At 44.9% G+C, this 21,346-nt stretch overlaps 1 protein-coding gene across 1 annotated transcript in view; it reads left to right on the top strand.

The window, feature by feature from the left end:
* SYN3 (synapsin III) overlaps positions 1 to 21,346 on the top strand; it is a 447,314-nt gene that overhangs the window by 30,527 nt on the left and 395,441 nt on the right. The window contains exon 2 of the mRNA XM_027595572.2: positions 5,789 to 6,246. Coding sequence (XP_027451373.1) covers positions 5,936 to 6,246 — 311 coding nt within the window. The 5' untranslated portion in view covers positions 5,789 to 5,935. The remainder of the gene's footprint in view (positions 1 to 5,788; positions 6,247 to 21,346) is intronic.

Here is a 21,346-nt window from a genome sequence, read left to right on the forward strand (position 1 = left end):
CAAGTGCAAATGAACATTCATCAAGATAGAGCCTACTGAGCCATAACATTAATTTCAATGAATGTCAGCGATGTCAAAGGATTAAAGCCTTATAGACTATGTTCATTGCTCACGAATGAATATTAAAAGCAACAATAATAAATTATCTGAAAGAGTAGTGTAATTTGAAAATTAAAGATGTTTAAATAATACATGAGTAAAAAAAGAATCACAAAGAAATTAAGAATAATTTGAATTGAACAATAATGAAAATAATGAAATGCTAAGTTTCTGAGATGCAGCTAAAGCAGTGCGTAGAGGGAAATGCATTGCTTTAAATGCTTATATTAGAAGAGATGAAAGGTCTAAAATCAATGATTTACATTTCTATTTTAAGAATCTAGGGAAAAAAAATCAAACCCTTAAACCCAAAATAAGGAGAAGAGAGGAAGTATAAAGAGAATAAAGAGCAGATACATGTGAAATAGAAAACAAACAATGGAGAATATTAGAAAAGCTGCAAATTGGTTCTTTAAAAGATTAATAAAATTTGTAAATTCCTAGCAACACAGATTAATTCAAAAGAGAGAGACAGCAAATTACCAGTGTCAAGAATATCAGGGAAAACCACTGCAGATCCTACAGAAAGTGAAAGGATAATTTTAAAAAATATCATAATTACTTTAGGCCGGTAGATTTCACAACTAAGAATGGACAAATTGCTTGAAATCACATATTGCAAATACTGAAATAAGAAACAGAGAATATGAATAGATTTATAGAACAGATTGAGTTCATTATTAAAAACTTTTCCATGAAGAAAACATCAGCCCCAGATGACCTCACTGTTGAATTCTTCCAATAATTTAAGAAAAAAAGATAATACCAATATTACATTAAACTTTCAGAAAAGAGAAAGGCAAGAACATTTCCCAGCATATTTTGTGAGCTCAACATTACCCTGGTACCAAAATCTAGCAAAGATATTACCAGGAAAGGAAATTATAGACCAGTATTTTTCATCAACATGGATGCAAAAATCCTCAACAAAATATTATCAGATTGAATACAGCAATATGTGAAACTGGTAATTCACTATAACCAGGTGGGATTTATCTCAGGAATGCAAGTTTGGTTTAACATTGGAAAATCAATCAATCCGTTGATTCACCACATTAAGCAAATAAGTGATTTTAAAAACTATAGTTCTTCTCAATTGAAAATCACTTGGCAAATTCAACGTCCATTCATGATAAAAATCTCAGGCAACTAAGACTACTAGGGAACTGTCTGAGTCTGATAAAGTGCGTTTACAAAAACCTACAACTAACATCTTAGTAATGTGAGATAGTGAATGTTTTCCCCCTAAGATTGAGAAAAGGTACGTGTCTACTTTCATCAATTCTATTCAGTGGTGGTGGTCCTAGGCACTGTAATAAAAGAGGTGAAAAAAGGAAAGGCATTAAGTTTGGAAAGGGAGAAGTAAAGATGTCTCTATTTGTAGATAACATGATTACTTAAATAGAAAATCTTACCCTCCTGCTATCTTCTCCTCCTCCTCCTCCTCCTCCTCCTCCTCCTCCTCCTCCTCCTCCTCCTCCTCCTCCTTCTTCTTTTTAACATATAAGGTATTATTTGTTTCAGAGGTACAGATCGGTGATTCAACAGTTTTGCACAATTCACAGCGCTCACCATAGCACATACCCTCCCCAATGTCTATCACCCAGCCGCCCCATCCCTCCCACCCACCACCACTCCAGCAACCCTCAGTTTGTTTCCTGAGATTAAGAATTCCTGGAAATCGGAGGGGGAGATGAACCACGAGAGACGATGGACTCTGAAAAACAAACTGAGGGTTCTAGAGGGGAGGGAGGTGGGAGGATGGGTTAGCCTGGTGATGGGTATTAAAGAGGGCACGTTCTGCATGGAGCACTGGGTGTTATACGCAAATAATGAATCATGGAACACTACATCAAAAACTAATGATGTAATGTATGGTGATTACATAACATAATTTAAAAAAGTGCCTAGATGTTTAGGAACACAGAAAAAAAAATCTTAGGAAATCTATAAACAACGACTAGAAACAATAATTGAATTTATCACATCAACATACTGACAATAATTGACAAATATATGACACTAGCAGCAAACAAATGGAAAATGAAACTTAGAGAACAGAGTCTTTTAAAATACCGTCCCCGCCCCCCCAAAAAAACAGAAGAAATATTAAGAATCAGTTTAACAAAATATGTGCAACACTTCTATATTGAAAATCACAAAACATTTCTGAAAGAAACTATAGTTAGTTGAGTGCTCCACCATGTTCATAAAATAAAACATTTAGTAGTGTTGAGATGTTATATCTACCCAAACTGAGCTGTAGATTCTATATAATTGCAAACCATATCCCAATAGACTTTTTCATACAAGTTGATTTTAAAATTCATATGGAAACAGGACCTAGAATACTCTAAACAATCTTGAGAAAGAAAATCTAAGTTGGAGGACTCATTTTGTCTGATTTTAGGCCTTTCCGTAAGCCACAGTAACCAAGACTGTGTAAGGACAAACAGATCAATGGAACATTAGAAAGAGCCCAGAGATAGACCCATACATATACAATTCATTGGTGCCAAGAAAGCCACCAAAGCAATTCACTAGGGAAAAAAATATTTTCATAAATGGTGCTGGAAAACTGGATAAATGAACCCCACCTCAAAAAATCAAGTTTGGATGGATTATAGACCTAAATAAAACTATACAGTTTCTGTAAAAGATTAGAAGACAATATCATCATGATCTTGGGGTTGGCAAAGATTTTTATTTTATTTATTTTATTTTTTATTGTTATGTTAATCACCATACATCATTAGTTTTTGATGTAGTGTTCCATGATTCACTGTTTGTGCATAACACCCAGTGCTCCACACAGAACGTGCCCTCTTTAATACCCATCACCAGGCTAACCCATCCCCCCACCCCCTCCCCTCTAGAACCCTCAGTTTGTTTTTCAGAGTCCATCATCTCTCATGGTTCATCTCCCCCTCCGACTTACTCCCCTTCATTCTTCCCCTCCTGCTATCTTCTTCTTTTTTTTTCTTAACATATATTGCATTATTTGTTTCAGAAGTACTGATCTGTGATTCAACAGTCTTGCACAATTCACAGCGCTCACCATAGCACATACCCTACCCAATGTCTGTCACCCAGCCACCCCATCCCTCCCACCCCCCACCACTCCAGCAACCCTCAGTTTGTTTCCTGAGATTAAGAATTCCTCATATCAGCGAGGTCATATGATACATGTCTTTCTCTGATTGACTTATTTCACTCAGCATAACACCCTCCAGTTCCATCCACGTCGTTGCAAATGGCAAGATCTCATTCCTTTTTATGGCAGGCAAAGATTTTTAAAAGCAGATACAGCATCTAATCTTAAGAAAAATCTGGTAACTTGGACTTCATAAAATTTTAAACTTTTGTTTATCAAAACATCTACAGATTTATGTAATGGATTTCATGTATGTACTTATAGATATGTGTACTTATGTGTGTATATATACATTTTTGTATGTACATATAAAATATTCCTAATAACCAAAATATGGAAGTGTAGTTTCATCCTATAATATAAATTTTTTTCTCATTGGAATGTTTTTATTTCAAGTAAACAACTTTTCGTAAGAGTTATTTTATTCTATCAAACTTCTGTTCATGAAGGACATGAAATGGCAAACCAAAGACAGAGAAAATGTTCACAGCGTGCATATCTGACAAAGGACTTATATCCAGAATGTATAAAGAACTCCTAGTCAAATAATACAAATCAATAATAAAAATATAAACAACCCACATTTTAAAAATGGGCCAAAGATTTAAACAGACACTTCACTAAAGAAGTTATGTCAATGGCCAGTAAACCCATGGAAATTGCTCAACCTCCTTCGGTATCAGAGAAAATAAATTAAAAATACAATTAGACACTATTTTACATCCACTGGAATGGCTAAGATTAAAGACTGACAACAACCAAGTGTTGTTAAGGATATAAAGCAACCAGAACCCTCAAGTGAAATGTGCAAAATAACACAACCCCTATGGGAAACCTTTCGATGGTTTCTTATAAAGGTAAATATATTTCTACCCTATGATCCAATAAATTTGCTTCTAGAAATTTTCCCGAAGAGAAGTCTCCCTTTCACTCTCTCTCTCTCTCACTCATTCTTCCTTTTCCCACAAAAATGCTTAAACAAAAAATCCTTATAATAACAATCCTATTCATAATACCCTCAAACTGGAAACATTTCACATGCCCATCAACAGGAGAGGATGCAAAAATTTGTGTTTTATTCATCCAGTGGAGTACTACTCAGCGATTGAAAAACAGAATGACTATTGATACATGTAGCCTAGATGAGTCTGAAAACCACTCTGTTGAGGGCAGAGAGCCCTTCACAAAAGATTAATACATATGATTACATTTATATGAAGTTTAAGAAGAGGTAAAATTAATATACGGTGACAGACATCAGAAGAGGGTTTGCCTATAAGGCTGTGTGGGCTGACCCGAAAGGGGCACAAGAGAACTTCCTGAGGCAACATAAATATAATAAATCTTACATCAGTGTATCCATATATCAAAACTGAAGGAATTGTACACTTGAGAACTGTGCATCTCAGTGGAAGTAAATTTTACTTCAATAAAAATATAAAATAATAAAAAACTATGAGGGGTTTAATTGTATCATTTAAGTAATCATTTTTCTCAATGGGATATCTAGATCTCAAGTGAATAATCTGGGTTTTGTTTTTTTTTTTTTTAACTTTTTTCTCTCTTCAGAAAAGCAGTACGTACGTTCATTAGCCCACCCGGGTTGCCATCGCAAAATACCACAGACTGTGTGGCTTAAACAATAGAAATTTATTTTCTCATGGCTCTGGAGGCTGGATGTCTGAGATCAGGGTCCCACCATGGTTGGTTTCTGGTGAGGGCCTCTTCCTGGCCTGCAGACAGCTTCCTTCTCCTTGTGTCCTCACCTGGTGGTGGGAGAGCAAGCTCACTAGTGCCTCATTTTATAAAGCCACAAATCCCATCATGAGGGCCCATTCTCATGACCTCATCTAACTTCCATTACCTCCCAAAGGCACCACCTCCAGATGAGGGCTTCAACACATGAATTTGGGGGGACACAATTCAGTCCATAGCAATATATATTTTAGAAAATCTGGAAAATATGGATAGGTGGAAAGAAAAAGAAAAAAAAAAAGCCATGCAATCGCGTTCCCCAAATATAATTATGGTTAACATTTCCAGTGTATTTGCTTTCCAAAGTTACGTTACTTTGTCCTTTATGTGGTTGTGGTCGTTCTGTCCCAATAAACTTGTAGCATGATCTTCTTAATTACAAATGAAATGTTTTCTATGGTACTAAAATCTCTATATGTACCCTCTTTTAATAGCCACAAAAGTTTTCACCTGAGTGACTGGGCTCTAGTTTATTTATTATTTTGTGGCTGAAGTTTGGAATTCTTTCCAATATTTTGCTAGTGTAAATAATGCTGTGAAAAATATATCTGTGCAGGAGGCTTTTTCTGTAACTGAGATTCGTTTCTTGGGATAGAATTCCAGAAAATGAAGTCATAGGTTAAAAGGTTATGCTCTAATTACATGATTGCCAAATTCCTTTCCAAAAGGATGTCCCACTTTGTATTGCCCCCAACAGTGGAGCAGGAAGGTGCCATATCTGTTTGCTCTTAAGGGGCGGAGGTCATTTCCACTAATGTGTGTGTTGGCTTGTTTCCACAGGTTAGCAGATAGCTGAAGCCGACTTGTGCAGGATTCCCCTGGCTCTTCTGGCTTAAGACCCCACCACCTCCTCTCCCTGGCAGCCTGTGTTCTGGGCTTCACCTAGACAAGTCTAGTAGGAAAAAGCCATCTCTTCCATCCATAGCCATGAATTTCCTCCGGCGGCGCCTCTCCGATAGCAGTTTCGTGGCCAACCTGCCTAATGGCTACATGACAGACCTGCAGCGCCCAGACAGCTCCACCAGCTCCCCTGCTTCCCCAGCCATGGAGAGGAGGCACCCCCAGCCCCTGGCAGCCTCCTTCTCCTCTCCAGGATCCAGCCTATTTAGCTCCTTCTCCAGTGCCATGAAGCAGACCTCACAAGCCCCCTCAGGGCTGATGGAGCCTCCAGGTCCCTCCGCTCCCATTGTTCAAAGGCCCAGGATCCTATTGGTGATCGATGATGCCCACACAGATTGGTAAGCCAAAATCTGTAGGTGCTTCCACCTAGGGGCCAGAGAGGTGATGGGGGGGAAGCTGAGAGGCTTGGTGGTATCAGAGACTGGCCCGAGGGAAGCAAACTACATTTACCATGTGGCTACTGCATGCCAGGCACCATGGCACCTGCTTTGTGCTTTACATTTACAGGTCCCAATCCCTTACCTGTAAATCCAAAATTCAAAAAGCTCTGAAAACTAAAAAATGTTTTATAATCCATTTGGCAGCAAAGCCTGGTCTGAGGGAAAGTGAGACTATAATAGTCTTCATTATACCACTCACTGTGCTTGACCATATGATCTGCTGCAGTGTTGGTTTACATCTTAATACGTTTGCTGTGGGGATGCTGCCCAGAGCTCACTGGAAGTATTACATAATATATGGTATGTGTGCCATGTTACCTTCCTAAAAATGGAAAACTTTAAAAAAAATCTGAAATAACTCTGGCAAGTTGCTTACTATCTTTCAGTGTCAGCCATTCTCTGTCCATTCAATTAGGTTGCTATGAAGGTAAAAGAAACCAGCACAGGCCCACAGTCCTTCTCTAACCCCCTTGGGACCAGAGTACCTGCATTTGTATCCCAGCTCTTCCATGTGCTGGCAGTCTGGCTCCAGAACCTCTTCTCTTAACACCAAGCATGGTCAGAGACGATGTTAGGTGTGCTGATAGATGGTAAGCTCTCCAGAGGCAGAGACTAGGCACATGTGTCAAGGTCATTGCAACAGTTGTTCCACAAGTAGTTACTGAGCACCATTCGAGTGCAAGTTGGGTAAGTGGTGACCAGACCCTGTTCACATGGATCTGGGCAGTTAGAGAATAGGGCTCTATACCAAATTTTTGGTAGAGATGGGTGATAAGTATTATCAGTCCTAGTTTGAGACATAGAATTTGCAGTCCAGGAAATAAGTCACAATGTGGAGACATGGAAGCACTCCACCCAGGGCATTTCTGACAGTAGACCCATACATGATCATGGGGCTGGAGCAAGGTTGCATGCATGTGTCTCCAAAGGCTGCCACGTCATAGGCCCTCAGTAAATCTGTCTTGGGTGAGTAAATTAATGCATTCAGTTCACTGAGCATACTAGAGGCTCTGCTGTTCTCACATACATGTGTGTACTCACATTCATTCCTCGAGAAGTTAACTCAGGTTGGGAATGATGGAGCCTGTGCTTTGGAATGGGAGATATTTATAGTGTATAGTACATATTCAGTACAGTCAATATGGAAGCATGTTCAGCAGGTGTAGACAACAGTCTTTACTCTCCTGCTAAGAAATCAGTTCATCTTAAGTAAGATGGTCATGTGTGTGGCCTCTGTTCTGATCCAGTCTGCATATCTCCGGTGTTGCTGTTTGCTTGAAGCCTGTCACCATGAAGCCTTGTTTATCTGTTTATACGCTTATGTTAAAGCACCATCTTTAGATTCTGAGCTTAGCGGTTGATTTCTGCAGAGATGTTGCTTCCAGGCATTCTTGCCTGTACAATCCTGCTGCCTGTCTGCCCAGTAATCAAAAGGCCTGCATGGCCTTTGCAGTCCTCTGTTTCTTTTTAACCCAGTGCGTGACCTTGATTTTGAGCATTCTCTGCTGACTGTGTTATCTCTGGCTCATTCAGGGTTTGCCATGATATGGCAGTGGTCGGGGGTTATTTTAAAAACCTGTTTGTCAGGAAAGTTACTTTCTGTATGGAGGTTGAGCTGATAAATGACAACATAGTACAATGGTGAGGAACACAGACTTCAGAGTTAAGCTCTCTGGGTTCAGATCCCATTTCTACCCCATAGTAGCTGAATGACTTGCAAGTTACTGCACCTAAATGTGAATAAGATAGTATCTACCTTTTAGAGTTAATGTATGTAATTGGGTTAAAATCTGAGTTCATATAAAAGTGCTTAGGATGTATCTAGTAGACAGTGGGTGCTACTTAGGTGTATGTTACTGTTGCAGACTATTTGTGACCTTCTGTGCAACATTAGTCATCTTGATGGCAGCCCCTCAGTAATGGGAAGAATGGATTAGGATTGATCCCATTGTGCAGAGTTTTCTATTAGTCACTCATGCCTGTTAGCTCCTGAATGATAAAGTTGGGTCTTATTAATCTCTGTCCTCCTGGTGTCCATGGGGTAATTAGTATAGCGTAGGGGCACAGTGAATGAGGTTGAAATGCAATGAATGGCCTCACCCAAGTAACATTTATTTATTATTATTTTAAGTTTTTATTTAAATTCCAGTTAGTTAACATACAGTGTTATATTAGTTTCAGGTGTCCAATATAGTGATTCAACACATCCATACATCATTCTGTGCTCATCATGACAAGTACACTCCTTAATCCCCATCACCTATTTCACCCATCCAAGTAACATTTACATTTTGACTTCGGTCTTCCGTCTCTCTAATCCACGCATGACTAATGGGTGAATTTTAGGCTGTGCATACTGATGGGGGACACAGTTTTGGCCAGAGGAATGTCTCCCAGCTTATTTCAATCATGCCTGTTATACTCACACTTTAATTAGGTCTCAAAAACAGCAATCTTTTTCTTGCCCCCCTCTGTGGGTAATAAAGGGGAGAAGGGAGAAACTGACACTCATTAGCTTACCTGGAATCTGGTTCTGCATCCATTGGACATTTGTGATAGAGACTTCCTGCCTGTAGACACATCAGCTTTTCCTGCAGGACTCCATCCTAGATTCTTCTCCAACTTCCTATCCTCTCTGAATCTCAGTACATTTCCAGCTTTCTCCAGATCCATGAGGGCTGCCTGGGCTACCTGAGAATCACAGTCCTCTGCAGAGTTCTCGAAGGATGCCTGTCCCCCGCCACCAGGAGCGGCCAGCAGGTGGCGAGCCAGCCCCACTGTCCTGGGTGGCTTTGGCAGAGCCTGGGCTGCCTGGGTCAGCCCCCGCCCAGCCCCTCCTCCATTGTGCAAACTGTCTCCTGAGAGGAAGAAGTTGTTGAAGGGGAGAAGCCAGCTCGCAGGGCCCCTTCCCCCCCACCTTTGAGATGTTAATGAAGGGGGAGATAGCCTCTGTCTGGATTGAGAGTGAACCCACCAGGAACAATGCTGCTCCCTTGTCTCCTTTCTCAGCCCCAGATCCTCTGTTTTCCCATTTGGGGTCCTGGGCTTTCCTGCAGAATCAGGTTTCCTTGTAGTGAGGGAGTTTGCAGAAACCCCCACTCTCCCCCTCCTGGTTGAGGCCAGCTTGCCGATACTCTGAACCAGCCTGGGCCCCCCAAGGACTATCTGATACCTGCCCAGTGACCTGGGGGAAGGACTTTTCATCGTTGGGGGAGAAACAGAGGGCCCCAAAGCCATCCTTGCTGGGAAAAACAACTCATGGCTGAGCTTTGTGAGATCCCACCATCTTTTGGAGTTGGCCCTGGAGGTGAGCCTAACTAGGGCAGTGGTGTTTGGGGAACTTTGGGCCAGCTCAGTAGTGGGCCTGAACTGAAGTTGGTGCTGTCCTTTGGGATGAGGGGAGGTCAGTCAGTCTTGAGAACCACAAGGGAAAGGAGAAATAAAATAAATGGATTTCAAGCTCAGTATTCTTCAGCCCTACTGCCTGTCCACTCATTCTTTTGCCTAGAATCTTCAGCAGCCTCACTGGACTCAGGCCTCCAGCCTTGACCTCCTGGTTACCTTCCATGTTACCACCAAAGGGTCATTTTTTTGAAACACAGACTTGATCAGTTTGCTCCCACTGAGCATGCCCTATTATAATCCTCTGTTGCTACATCATTGTCCTCAAGTTCAAATTCAGTCATCAGCTTGCCTGCCTCCCTCTAATTCTGTCTCTAGCTCCACTTCCTGCTGTACTATTTATTCTGCAGGAATAACAAACAACCTGTAGTTCTCAAACACATTTGCCTTAGCACATTCTGCTCCCTGCTACCTGGAATACCCTTCCCTATCTTGTTCACGTGTCCAATTTCCATTCATCCTTAAAAAGCCTGCTCAGGTGTCACCTCTTTTGTGAAGTCTTCCTTGACACACCTCACCCTGCCAACAGTGCTAACAACCACCTCCTTTATGTAACTTAGAGCATACTTCATGGTGCTACAATAATTTCACACTGTACTATCATTGGCTGTTAGGTGGCTGTCTTTTCTACCAAAACAAGGCCTGTGTCTTGTTCTTCCTTATATCCCTGGTACTCAGTACACAGTCAGTGTTCAATTAGCATATGTCATTGTCCCTGCTCCAGTCCAATGAGGATAACTTTTAACGGGCATATTGGGGCCCAAAACTCACCTTACCTTAGGAGTCAGCAATATAATACATATAGTTGAGGGGTTTCTGTTTTTACTCACCTATGTATAAAATCTTAACTCTTTATTTTCCAGTATGGGAGTGTAACTGTAAGGCTGCTATGTGAGATTTTTAAAAGAAAGTTGGCACAAAATTTTATTATTGCCCACAGAACATACCAGAACCCCAGGTTTGATTTCAAAATCAGAACATAGAACATGACAAAAAAAAGATTGCTCATAATTGGGCTTGGGTTGGATGTACCTCCCTGCTCATGGTTTGGCCTATAAGACCTCCAGAGCCTGGAGGAAGTTGAGGAGCAGGTTGTAGAGGTGAGGGGGTCGAAGCAGCTAAGCCTTTGCCCCCAACCCCTCCCTCCAGTGGCCTGTGGAACTCTGGCTCTCCTCTCCTCTTACCTCACCCATGGCCTGGTTCCCAGAATGTCTACTATTCCATTTCAACAATGATCTATTGTTACCTTCCCTTCAATTCTCCACCCTTCCGTATGTTTCTTTTTTCTTTTATTTGTTGGGGAGGAACTGAAGAAAGTATTCTTGGTTTGAAACACCCCTCTGCTACTATCCTTCCAGCCTAGAGTGTATCAGGCTATGCTGTCCTACTAAATGATGATTGGTGATAGCCATTAAAACACCTTGTGCATTTCTAGATTCACCAGGAGATGCTGTATGATAGTTTGTGTCTCCACCACCACCCTACCCACCCACTCCCAGATGGTGTCTTTGTATCTCAGTGCCTACAACAGGGCAGGCAGTTAATTAGGAAATGTCTGTTGACTGAATGACTTTGGAGGTGATGAGTTATTGGTAGTGACAGGTGGGGATGGTGACAGTGAAACTAAAGAGTGACTTTGTGACATTCTGAAATCCCCTTTTTCCCCTCTCACCTCATACTCAATCCAACAGAAAGTCACAGTAGTTACATGAGAGAATTTACACCACAGAAACTGGCAAATGCTACCAAACAGGGCTTTCAGTTCTCCTCACAGAGCTGGTTATTAATCATTTACCAACACAGCTCTGGTCATAGGTGCTTCCTGAGTTGCCCAGGGGATATTATACAGGTGAGGAAGCAGGACACGGAGACCATGCACCTGCTCAAAGAACATGGAACAGGAGGTGGTTAGGCTGAGACTTGAACTAACTTCTTTAAAAGGCATTTCTGATGGTGCCACAGCTCCTGCTGACCCCCGCACAGGACTTCAGTGTTTGGCAAGAGGTAGATGCTGAAAAGTCTTGGTCAAAAAAATGAACGAAAGCACAAATGAATAAACTATGAGCTCTTTGGGGATGGGGTCATGTCTTCATCATTGTCATGTGGCAAACATTTGTGTTTTTTCCACCACCAGACATTGTGCTAAATAGTTTTCATAGTTTTCTAATTCAATCCTCCCAACGACTGTATGGAGTACTTTTACTATTCTCATTTTATAAATAAGGAAAACTGAGGCTCTGAGCCCAAAATCGAAACAGATGTCAGTGGCATCTGGGATCCAGCTCAGACCATTCTGGACACCCCTGTTCCTTGGCATTTTTCCCACTCCCACCTGAGCCCTCCTTCTGTGTGTGAGGGCACTGGCCTGCAGAGCCTGCTCGGGAGGCTCACATATGTACACACCCGCACACGCCCAGTGTCTGAGAGCAGTGGGAGGAGACAGGGTGGCAGGACTCCATGTAACAGCACTGCAGCCAAGCACAGGATCCTGGTGACCTCACCCTCGGAGGAAAGTGCCCCACCTCAAGCCAGGCAGCCCCACCCTGCTGGAGCCCCGTGGGCAGCTGGAACGATAAGGTGCCAGGAGGAAAAGGGGTTCCTGTAGCCATCCAGACACTCGTGATCTCCTGTTTGGGAATTAGATCCTTCGTAGAAATTGCCTTTGGGCTATTTTCCTCTTTTTAAGGCTCCAGCAGGATTTTTTTTCTGCTCTTTCCCCGTGTTTTGATAGTAAATATGTGATTTCCTAACACATGTCGGACATGTTTCCCAAGAGAGTTAAAATGGGAAGGAAGATAAAATGCAGGGAACTCAGGGCTGGCAGGCGGCAGGTCGGCACTGAAGTCCCGGCTCTGCCACTCACCAGTTCTGTGGGCTTGTCCAAGCCGCTTTACCTTTCTGAGCCTCAGTTTCCGTATCTGTAAAGTGAGGACCATAATGCCCCACTGTCACCACACCACTGAGCTCACAGGAATGTTAAAGGCTCCAGTGAGAGCCCGTTGTTCCTCCCCCTCCCAGGCGTTGTTCCATTTGTCCGGTTTGTTTGCCGGTGCTGTGGTCTGTGCCAGAGCATAAGCTCCAGGAGGGTAGGGCTTGGGCCTCCCTTGTTGCCGGAGGCCAGTACAGTACCTGGCACAAGGTAGGATAGGCTACACCAGTGCTTTAATCAATGAACAAACAGATGCTCTTGCCAAAGGCTGATATTACTGTTATGGGAGAGTTCAGGGTCGAGGATACCCTGGGGAGAGTCTTTCTCAGAAAAGACTCAGCTGCCCTGGAATTCAAGAAGAGTACCTGATGTCCATGCTATGCCCAAGGCTCCCCCTCCTCTTTGTTCAGCTGGCAGCTGAACAGAGTCTCCAGCCTCCACTTGAGGGGGCTGAACTGCTTCAGGCTGCTTTGACTAAAGGCATGAACTGCAGGGCATCTTGGCAGGCCCCTCGAAGCCTCTCAGTGGGCCTAATTGGCCCCGTGGTGACCAGGACATTCTGCTTCCCACTGTGCCACCTACAGGGGGTATTTGAACTCAGAGCTGGCATCACCAGCACTGGCTTTGGGGTAGGGTTGCTGGATTCAGCAAATAAAAATATAGGACTCCCAGTCAATACTTAGATAAATAATAAATCAGTTTATCTCCTGCAATATTTGATATAGACTTATACCATAAATATATACTTAAACATATAGAATTGTTGATTGTTTATCCAAAATTCAAATTTAACTGGGTAACCCGTATTTTATCTAGATAACCTATTTATGGGGGATGGCAATGAGAGTTGCCACCATCTCAGCCCTGCTAACACAGGCCCAGTGAGAGGCTAGCCTTTGCACTTCCTTGCTTTCTGGTTGGAGAACCAAAGCAGCTCCCCAATTGACCCCATTCTCAGAGAGCAGCTTTCCCCGCCTGTGACAATGACTGAGGATTGTCAGTCACCGGCACGGAGGGAGCAAAACTAGTAGACAGTCCCAAGGCAGACTGCCTGGGTCTCTTCTCCCTCTCACTTATGTGACCTTGGGAAGTCTGACCTCCGGAACTTCACATTCCTCAGCTGTGAGGCAGGATCATGCTGTATCTTTTGTGAAGGGTCATTGCAAAGATTAGAGATGATGGCTCGGGTGGGGCTGCTACAGGACTTAGCTTGTCATAACAGGAATTGAAATGGTAACTGTATTAACAATTAATTGCAATTACTAATTGCTGATGAATATAATGGTGCTGGAAGCCAGGGGGAAGGAAGCCACTTGGCATGCTTCTCAGTTCAGCTGGATAGGCTCAAGGGCTGTCTTCCAGAAGCCCTGGAGGAGGGGTGTCTGGATGCTGGTAAGCTGGCAGGCACCCTACCTATGAGGATGAGAAGATGGGGGTCTGGCTTGGTCCCCTCCTCCTAGACTTGCTTGGGGGGCTCACAGCGGAGACATGTACCTCTCTGTGGAAGAGACGTGGGTCTGGGAAACAGAATCCTTACATCTCCCCCCACCATTTCCTCTACCCCTAAACCTCTCCTTGAACAAGGCAGGCCTTGGCTGTTGCCAGTGGGGAAATGCAGGGATGGAAGGGAGAGGGAGAAAGGAAAGGCCTAATATCACCTTCCTCCTCACTTCATTCACCAACTCACACAGGCCACCCAACACCACCTAGAGTGGCTCTGGACTTCTGGACTCATCCCTCCCACTCTCGGCACCTGCCCTGCACTCCTGCCCCTCCCCCTTGCCTTCCTGGCCCGGCTCGGGCCCTGGTGCCTGGGGGAGGGGAGGGGCCTTGGGCATTCCCCAGCAGCCTGCCTAGTCGCCTGGAGACAGGCTCCGTTTTCCCAGGCCCGGCCCCTTTTATCAGGGAGACAATGTGCGCACACAGTGAGGGCCTTGTGTGGCACCCAAGCCCCAAGCCCTTTGACTTGAGGAATTTTTCAAGTGCTGACCTCTCTCCGTGAGGTCTTCCTGCTGTCCAATCCTGAGGCCTGGTGCCCCTGCTGCTTCCTACCCAGCTCTTTCAGGGAGAGAGAGAGGGAGGGGGAAAACAGTGAAGAGCTGTCTCTCGCCCGGTAGAGTCTTCACCCTCTGAAACTGGCTAGAAAATCTGGGGGAAATGTCTTTGAGCAGAAGGGAATGTGGGGAGAAATCTGATAGATGCTGTTTCTTCCGGATTACTCCCTTCTCTGCTGATGCTATGGGATCATAGTGGAGCCACTGTTCTCTCTGGGCCTCAGTCTCCTCATAAGTCAAATGATGATGGACTAAGATCATGTTCCCCCAAATACTGTTTCTATCAGAACGACATTCAGACTCCCAGGCACCACCCTACACCTTCTGTAATAGTTAGAGTTCTTTGTTTGCAAGAAAAAGAAATAGACTTTGGCTGACTTCGTCAAAATGGGGATGTTTTGGATGTGGGAGGCTCACAGAATCTAAAGGAAATATGAAGACCCAAGTCTTGGAGAGACTTCTCCCCAGGGCTCCACTGGGATCTAGGAAGCTGGAACTTGTGGACAGCCTTCTCTAGAGAAGTCAGCTCCTGTTCTCCTCCAACCATGTGCCTCTCTGTTCACAAATCAAATACCTGGGGAAGAACAAGCCTGGCTGGTTTCACAGTGTGTCCTGGGACAGTCCCACCAAGACCATGTGCAACAGGGCTGCTTGGTTCCTTCAGTGCAAATGCAGATGGAGGTGCTGTTGCTGGAAGGTCAGATGGGTGCAGGACAGGCCCTTAGAACTACTGAATTAGATTATCTAGAGTGGAGCTGGGAAGCTGTATTTTTTTTTTTTTTTTAAACGATGATGAGCCAAGTTTAGAAACCTCTGAGTTAGAGGACTTTTTTCATGTGGCTTCCAACTGGTAGAGCTGGGATCAGCAGGGCCACCTAAGCAGGAGATCTATTTCAGCTCAATATACAGAATGGCAAAGTCATCCAAAGATCAGGTGGGCTGCCCAGTGACAGAGTGAACTCCCCCTCACTTGCAGGTGTTCAGGCACTACGGGGCTGGCCATTTGGAAAGAATGTTACAGAAGAGGCCCTGGCTATAAAGGGGTTGGTCTATAAGCCCTTACAGGAGTCTTGAGCCTAAAGCTTTGTGTTTTTTCCTCTGTGACCTTATGTCTCAGTCACTTCTCTGACCTTGCCTTGCTTTTCTCCAAAGAGCTCAACTGTTCACCTTGTAAGTCTCCCCTCTTGCTCCAAAGCGTGGTTTTCTTGCCCTGGTCCTCTGAATGACCTTTTCAGTGGAGTCCCTCAGATGCCATGGCTTTCTTAGCAGTAGCTGTTTCAGTGCTGGAGTCTACAGACTTCATCCTGCCTGGTTACAGCCTTGCCCTGGGGGAGGCAGGTCACTGGGCAGATGCCAGCCTCATTACAGAACGTCTCTTCTCCTGGGGCTTGTGGAAGCCTGCCTGGGATGTGTTTCCTTGGCAGGAGGGAGGCTGTCTATAATGGCAAGAGAGGATGGTGCTTTGTGTCCATTTTCCTGACCTCCCACCCTGGATCTTCAGGAAGGGTAAGGGTGCGGGTTTCCTGAAGATTTGTCCTTGAGCTAATTGCCATCTTCAGAATGGAATTAGTTAAATTAGGGGTTGCCCGTGCAGCTGCTTACAGGAGACAAGATGGGCAGGGGGTGAAGGGACAGGTGGTAGGAAAAGGCCCAGGCGCAGAGAAATATTTCCCCACTCCAAGGAAAACAACAGCACATGCTTTATGACAAATGGTATCGGCCACTTGGTTTCAGCTTCAGCAAGATGACGGAACACTGGGGTCTGTGAACTGGTGTCCCCTCTGAAGGCAGCAGCTGCAGTTCACTCACCCAGTTGTTAACCATGCAGGAATAAGGGGCTGGTGTTGCCAAGTCATTGATTTTTCAAGGGCAGTCAGAAATCTGAATTTTTTATATGAATTTTCTATTTTAAAATTGTAAGCCTATAATTTAAGTCCAAAATAAGACTGTGGACTTCATGAAATTTACCAATTGGTAACTTCTGCTAAAGAAGACAGAAGTCAGGATAAATATGCAGTCTAGCTCTTCTTCTGGGTCTGTCTCCCAGCTAGACTGTATGTACCATGATGGCAGGAGGGCTGTTTTGTTTAGTGCAATACTTAGGGTCTAGCACAATGCTGGGCACATAGTGAACCTTGGATAGATGGGTGGATGGATGCATGCATGGATGGATGGATGGATGGATGGATGGATGGATGGATGGAAGGATGGAAGGATGGATGGATGGAGAGATAGAGGGTAAATGGTTGGTTGGATGGATGGATGGATGGAGAGAAGGAGGGAAGGATGGATAGAAAATAACTTTTCTCAGCCTTTTCCTTTTGTACCCTGTCCTTCGTACCTTGACAGGCCCCACACCTCCCTTTCTAAATCAAACACTTAATATTCTCATGTGCCCTTCTCATCCTCCTTATACCACTTAAATCCCTTTTCTGAAATGATCAGATATTAGTCATTTGCACTTTGGTATGAATTACCTTTCAATGTATTTATTACCTTTCCCATGGGCATTTCCCCAGATGGGCACTTAAAGGATGCTCATTAAATGTTTGTTTGCTGAGGGAATGGCTTAGGCTTCTAAATATTAACAAACTCTCTTTGTGTAATAAAGATTGTGAACTTTCAGATATCCATAGGAATGAGGATGACACAGTGTAGTGTCTTTGGCAAGGAGAGAGGTAAGAACTGAGATGACATTCTAACCTGATTTCTGCAGTTATGGTGAGTGGGTGGCTGATGACTTTATTTGCCCTAAAGGCCTGTACTGGGGAGGAAGAGGAGATCCCAGAGAGCAGTCCAGGCAGGTTTCCATTATCCTAGACTTCATGAAGCAGGAGTTCTTAGAGCAAGGAAGATACTGCCACCTTCCTCCTCTTGGAGAGAGGAAATGACACGTCACTTCCCCAGGGATGCACCCAACTGACCTCAGCCCTCTCCCCATCCTGGTGAAGGTTAGGAGGGAAAGAGATGAACATTAAACACCTGCCATGTGTCGGGATGTGTCAGCGATAGCATTCATGAGCACTTACAAATGAAATGGGCTTGGGAAGTTTGATGTCTGTCTGAGGCAGCACCAGGAAATAGCAGAGCTGGATGGGACCTGAGTCTGTCTCCGATGCTAGCAGTGCCCATTGACCTCTTTACCTGTAGAGGAGAAGTTCCACCTTTGCAGCCCACCAGTGAGCAGCACACTTACTAGCACATTTTTGTCAGGTTCCCAGAGTCCTCCAAATCTGCATCCTCATTTAAGCCTCATGCTAACCCTGTGGGTAGTCTTCCTGTCCCTATTCTACAGATGAAGAGGTAAGGGTTTGTCCAAAATCGTGTAGCAGGTGCCCCAGCTGCCAACTCAAATCTGGGTCTTCTGCTCCATGCCTGTTGCTCATTTTTCCTGCACATTTAAGATATGCCCCAGGAGAATTCATCACCTCCCTGAGCACCCCCAGCACGTGCCCAACTCGTTTGCCCTTGTCTGTGCCTTTCACACATACACATCCAGACCCTCTCACATTCATCTTGATAGCCCTTGGCCCTGGCAAAGAAGAGGCCCCAGATATTAGATACATGGATGGATGAACTGGGCCACTCACCAGGGAAGTGGCCCCTGACCCTTAGACTAGGCTGGGTGTGCCTTTTGTAGGGTGACCTGGATCTTTGGGCTGATGCCCTGTGTGGTCATTGTCCATTTATGAGTCTCTCCCTCCTGTTAGGTGGTAAGGTCCCCTGAGGCCAAGAACTTCCTTAGAGCTTGCAGGCCCTGGCCCATAGTGGATGGTCAATAAATATGTGTTCAGCATCCCCTGTAGAAGCCTTCCATGACAACCTGAGTCAGATCTTCCCTGCTTTCCACATCTCATCCTCCATCCCTTTGTGTATTTTATTCTCAGTAGTCACCAGTTCTTTTTCACCTGGTTAGTTTTCTGATTTCTGGGAGCGTGAGCTCCCCAAGAGCAGGGACCATGTCAGCCTTTTCCCCTCACATCTGGTAGGGTGCCTGGTCCCTATGAGGCTCAGTAGATAGTGGTGGCATAAGGGAGTGAATGGTGACCAGACCTACCCATGAAAATCTCCTTTCCTGTTGCTGTCAGAAGCCAATGAGGGGACATTTTTCACATCCTGTGGCTTAGGGCTCTAGTTTCTTACATCCACAGATCCCCATATGGGTGCAAGGGGCCTGGCCACCCTCAGAGGGTCCCTCCCCTGCCTGACTCACTGGAGTTCCCTAATTGCAAGGTGGGATGGAGAGTCTGCCACATCACTGGAGGATCCCCTCTGGCAGTGGGAAGGGGCAGGCAGATTAGCTATACTTTCGAGTAAATAATGGAGCTAGAATGGATCTCTGAATTGGACCTCTGTGTTCAAAGGTCCTGCTTTTGTCACACCTCCCTCCAGCCAAGGTGCCGTGTGACCCTCCTCATCTTACTGACTAGGAAACCCTTGGGCATGTCTACCTTCGATGGTTTCCTGCATGGTGCATACTCCATCTCCCCCTGTTTAAGTCCAAGTGACAAATAAGCAATGAACAGGAGACTCCCCTCCTGGGGCCACATCCCTGCATCCCCACCCTCCCTCCCCCTACAGGGGCCACCTGTGGGAAGTGGGCTGTGCCTGAGACAGAAGTCTTGACCCCTCCTCCCTGGGAAGGGCCCAGCCAAGGCCCAGCCACGTTGACTCTACATCCCAGACACATTTATTAGGAGGGTGCTGCTTGGACACAGGTGGATCCTGTTTGCGCTAATTCTCCTCTTCCTTCTGGCCCTGCTGTCGTCATGAAAGAGCTCTGTACCCCCTCCTCATAAATCTCTCTCACACACCACTTCCCGCCTCCCCAAACTTGGGATTTCCCACCCCAGGCAGTGCTTGTTTTATAAAATTCTCCTTCCTGGTGCCTCTGATGTGGCAGTAAAATACGAGACCACCCACAGAGAAGGAAGCTTCCTGGAATCAAGAGTTTCCCCCACCCCCTTCCCAAGGCCAAGGCCTTGAATGATTGGCTGGGATAGTAAGGGAGCTCATTATGAGAATAAACATATTAGGGCTTTGGGAAGAGGTCTGCATTAGAGAGACCGCCTTTGGGCACAGTGAGGCCGTCCGTTTTGCCTGAGGTCAAACAGCCAGGCAATTACAAAGGCGGCAACCCCAGCCCCCAAGGCATCTAAAATTCCAGACCATCCCTACCCTTCCCTCTGCCAGACAGGACTGTTCAGAGGCAGCTCAAGCCTGAATGAGCCCCCGGCAAGGAGGCAGCAGTCTGTGTGGCCTGTCAGGAGACAGACTTCTGACTCCCAGCCAGGCAGGGGGATGGACTGCCTGACCCTAGGCTTCAGCCTGAGTCCATCTGCCAGGCTCTGCAGTAAACATTCCAGAGATGGGCAAAACAAGTGTTTCTCCTGGGAAGGTGAGGCCTTGTGAAGGCCAGGGCTGCTTGGGTGGTATCAGTATAGCGTAAAGTGTTCTGAGTTCTGGTTAGAATCGAGTTGAGGGCTACCTGTCATTCAGGGTGGACACTGTACAAGGACCTCACATGGTAATCAGTGCAGATTTGTAAGTGTATTACAACGGTGTACCAGTAGATGACAGTCAAGTGTCTCGAGGACAAGATACACTACGGCTTATCCCTGGAAGACATTATGCATTTACCCAATGAGCAAATATTTGTTAAACATGTGCCTTGTGCCCTGGCACTTTGTGCCAGATACTGGATTCAGTGAGCATTGAGACACAGTTTCAGGGTCCCAGGAGCTCTCAGACTAGGTGTACGGGGGCAAGGTAGAGACAAACACCGTGTGATTACATCAGGGAGAGATATGTGCTTTAATGGTTGTTAGAATAGGATGCTGTGAGAACCCCAAGGAGGAACACCTCACCCAGCCTCATTGGGGTGGGGGCACTTTCAAGGAAAACTTGATAGAGAAGGTGAGTGAAGATCTTGGAGGTAGCCAGGCAGAGAGAACAGCCTGTGCGAAGGGTCAGAAGCGTAAAGTGTAGGACGAGCCTAGAGAATTGCAGGAAGCTGCGTGTGTCTGTGAGGTGGGCAGAAAACCAGAGGAGAAATGGGTCAAGGTCAGCAGGACCCAGATCATGAAGGACACAGAGGGTCTGAACTGAATCCCAAAAATCTTGAAGTTCAAGATCTAACTCACCGGTGCTACTTAGAAGATTTATGTGTCTTTGAACAGGGACTTCTCCATCTGGAATGTGTGGGGACCGATCCCCACCCTACCTACTCTTAGGGTTGACATTAGGGTCAAATAGTAGGAGGGTTGTGAAGGTACCTGCAGGTCTTATAAACCAACGGCGTCTATTTATTATTATTATCAACCCCATCACTCATTGCACTGGTGGAACAGATCAAAGTGAGGTGAATCACATTTCAGTTTTGTAACCTCCATGAGGGTAAGATCATGTTTTATTCGTGGGTCCCCACCACATGACACCCACAGGCACAGAGAAAATAATAGTTCTTTGTTGTTGATTCTGTTCTAGGCCCTGGGCTGTGTACTTTGGAGCCTACTCTGTGCAGGAACTGTTCTGAGTGCTTTATACATCTTATCTTGGTTAATCTTTACAACAACCCTGTGAGTTAGTTACTAGCATCAACCCCACTTCCCAA

Source organism: Zalophus californianus, chromosome 9, assembly GCF_009762305.2.
Source record: "Zalophus californianus isolate mZalCal1 chromosome 9, mZalCal1.pri.v2, whole genome shotgun sequence".
Classification (NCBI taxonomy): Eukaryota; Metazoa; Chordata; class Mammalia; order Carnivora; family Otariidae; genus Zalophus; species Zalophus californianus.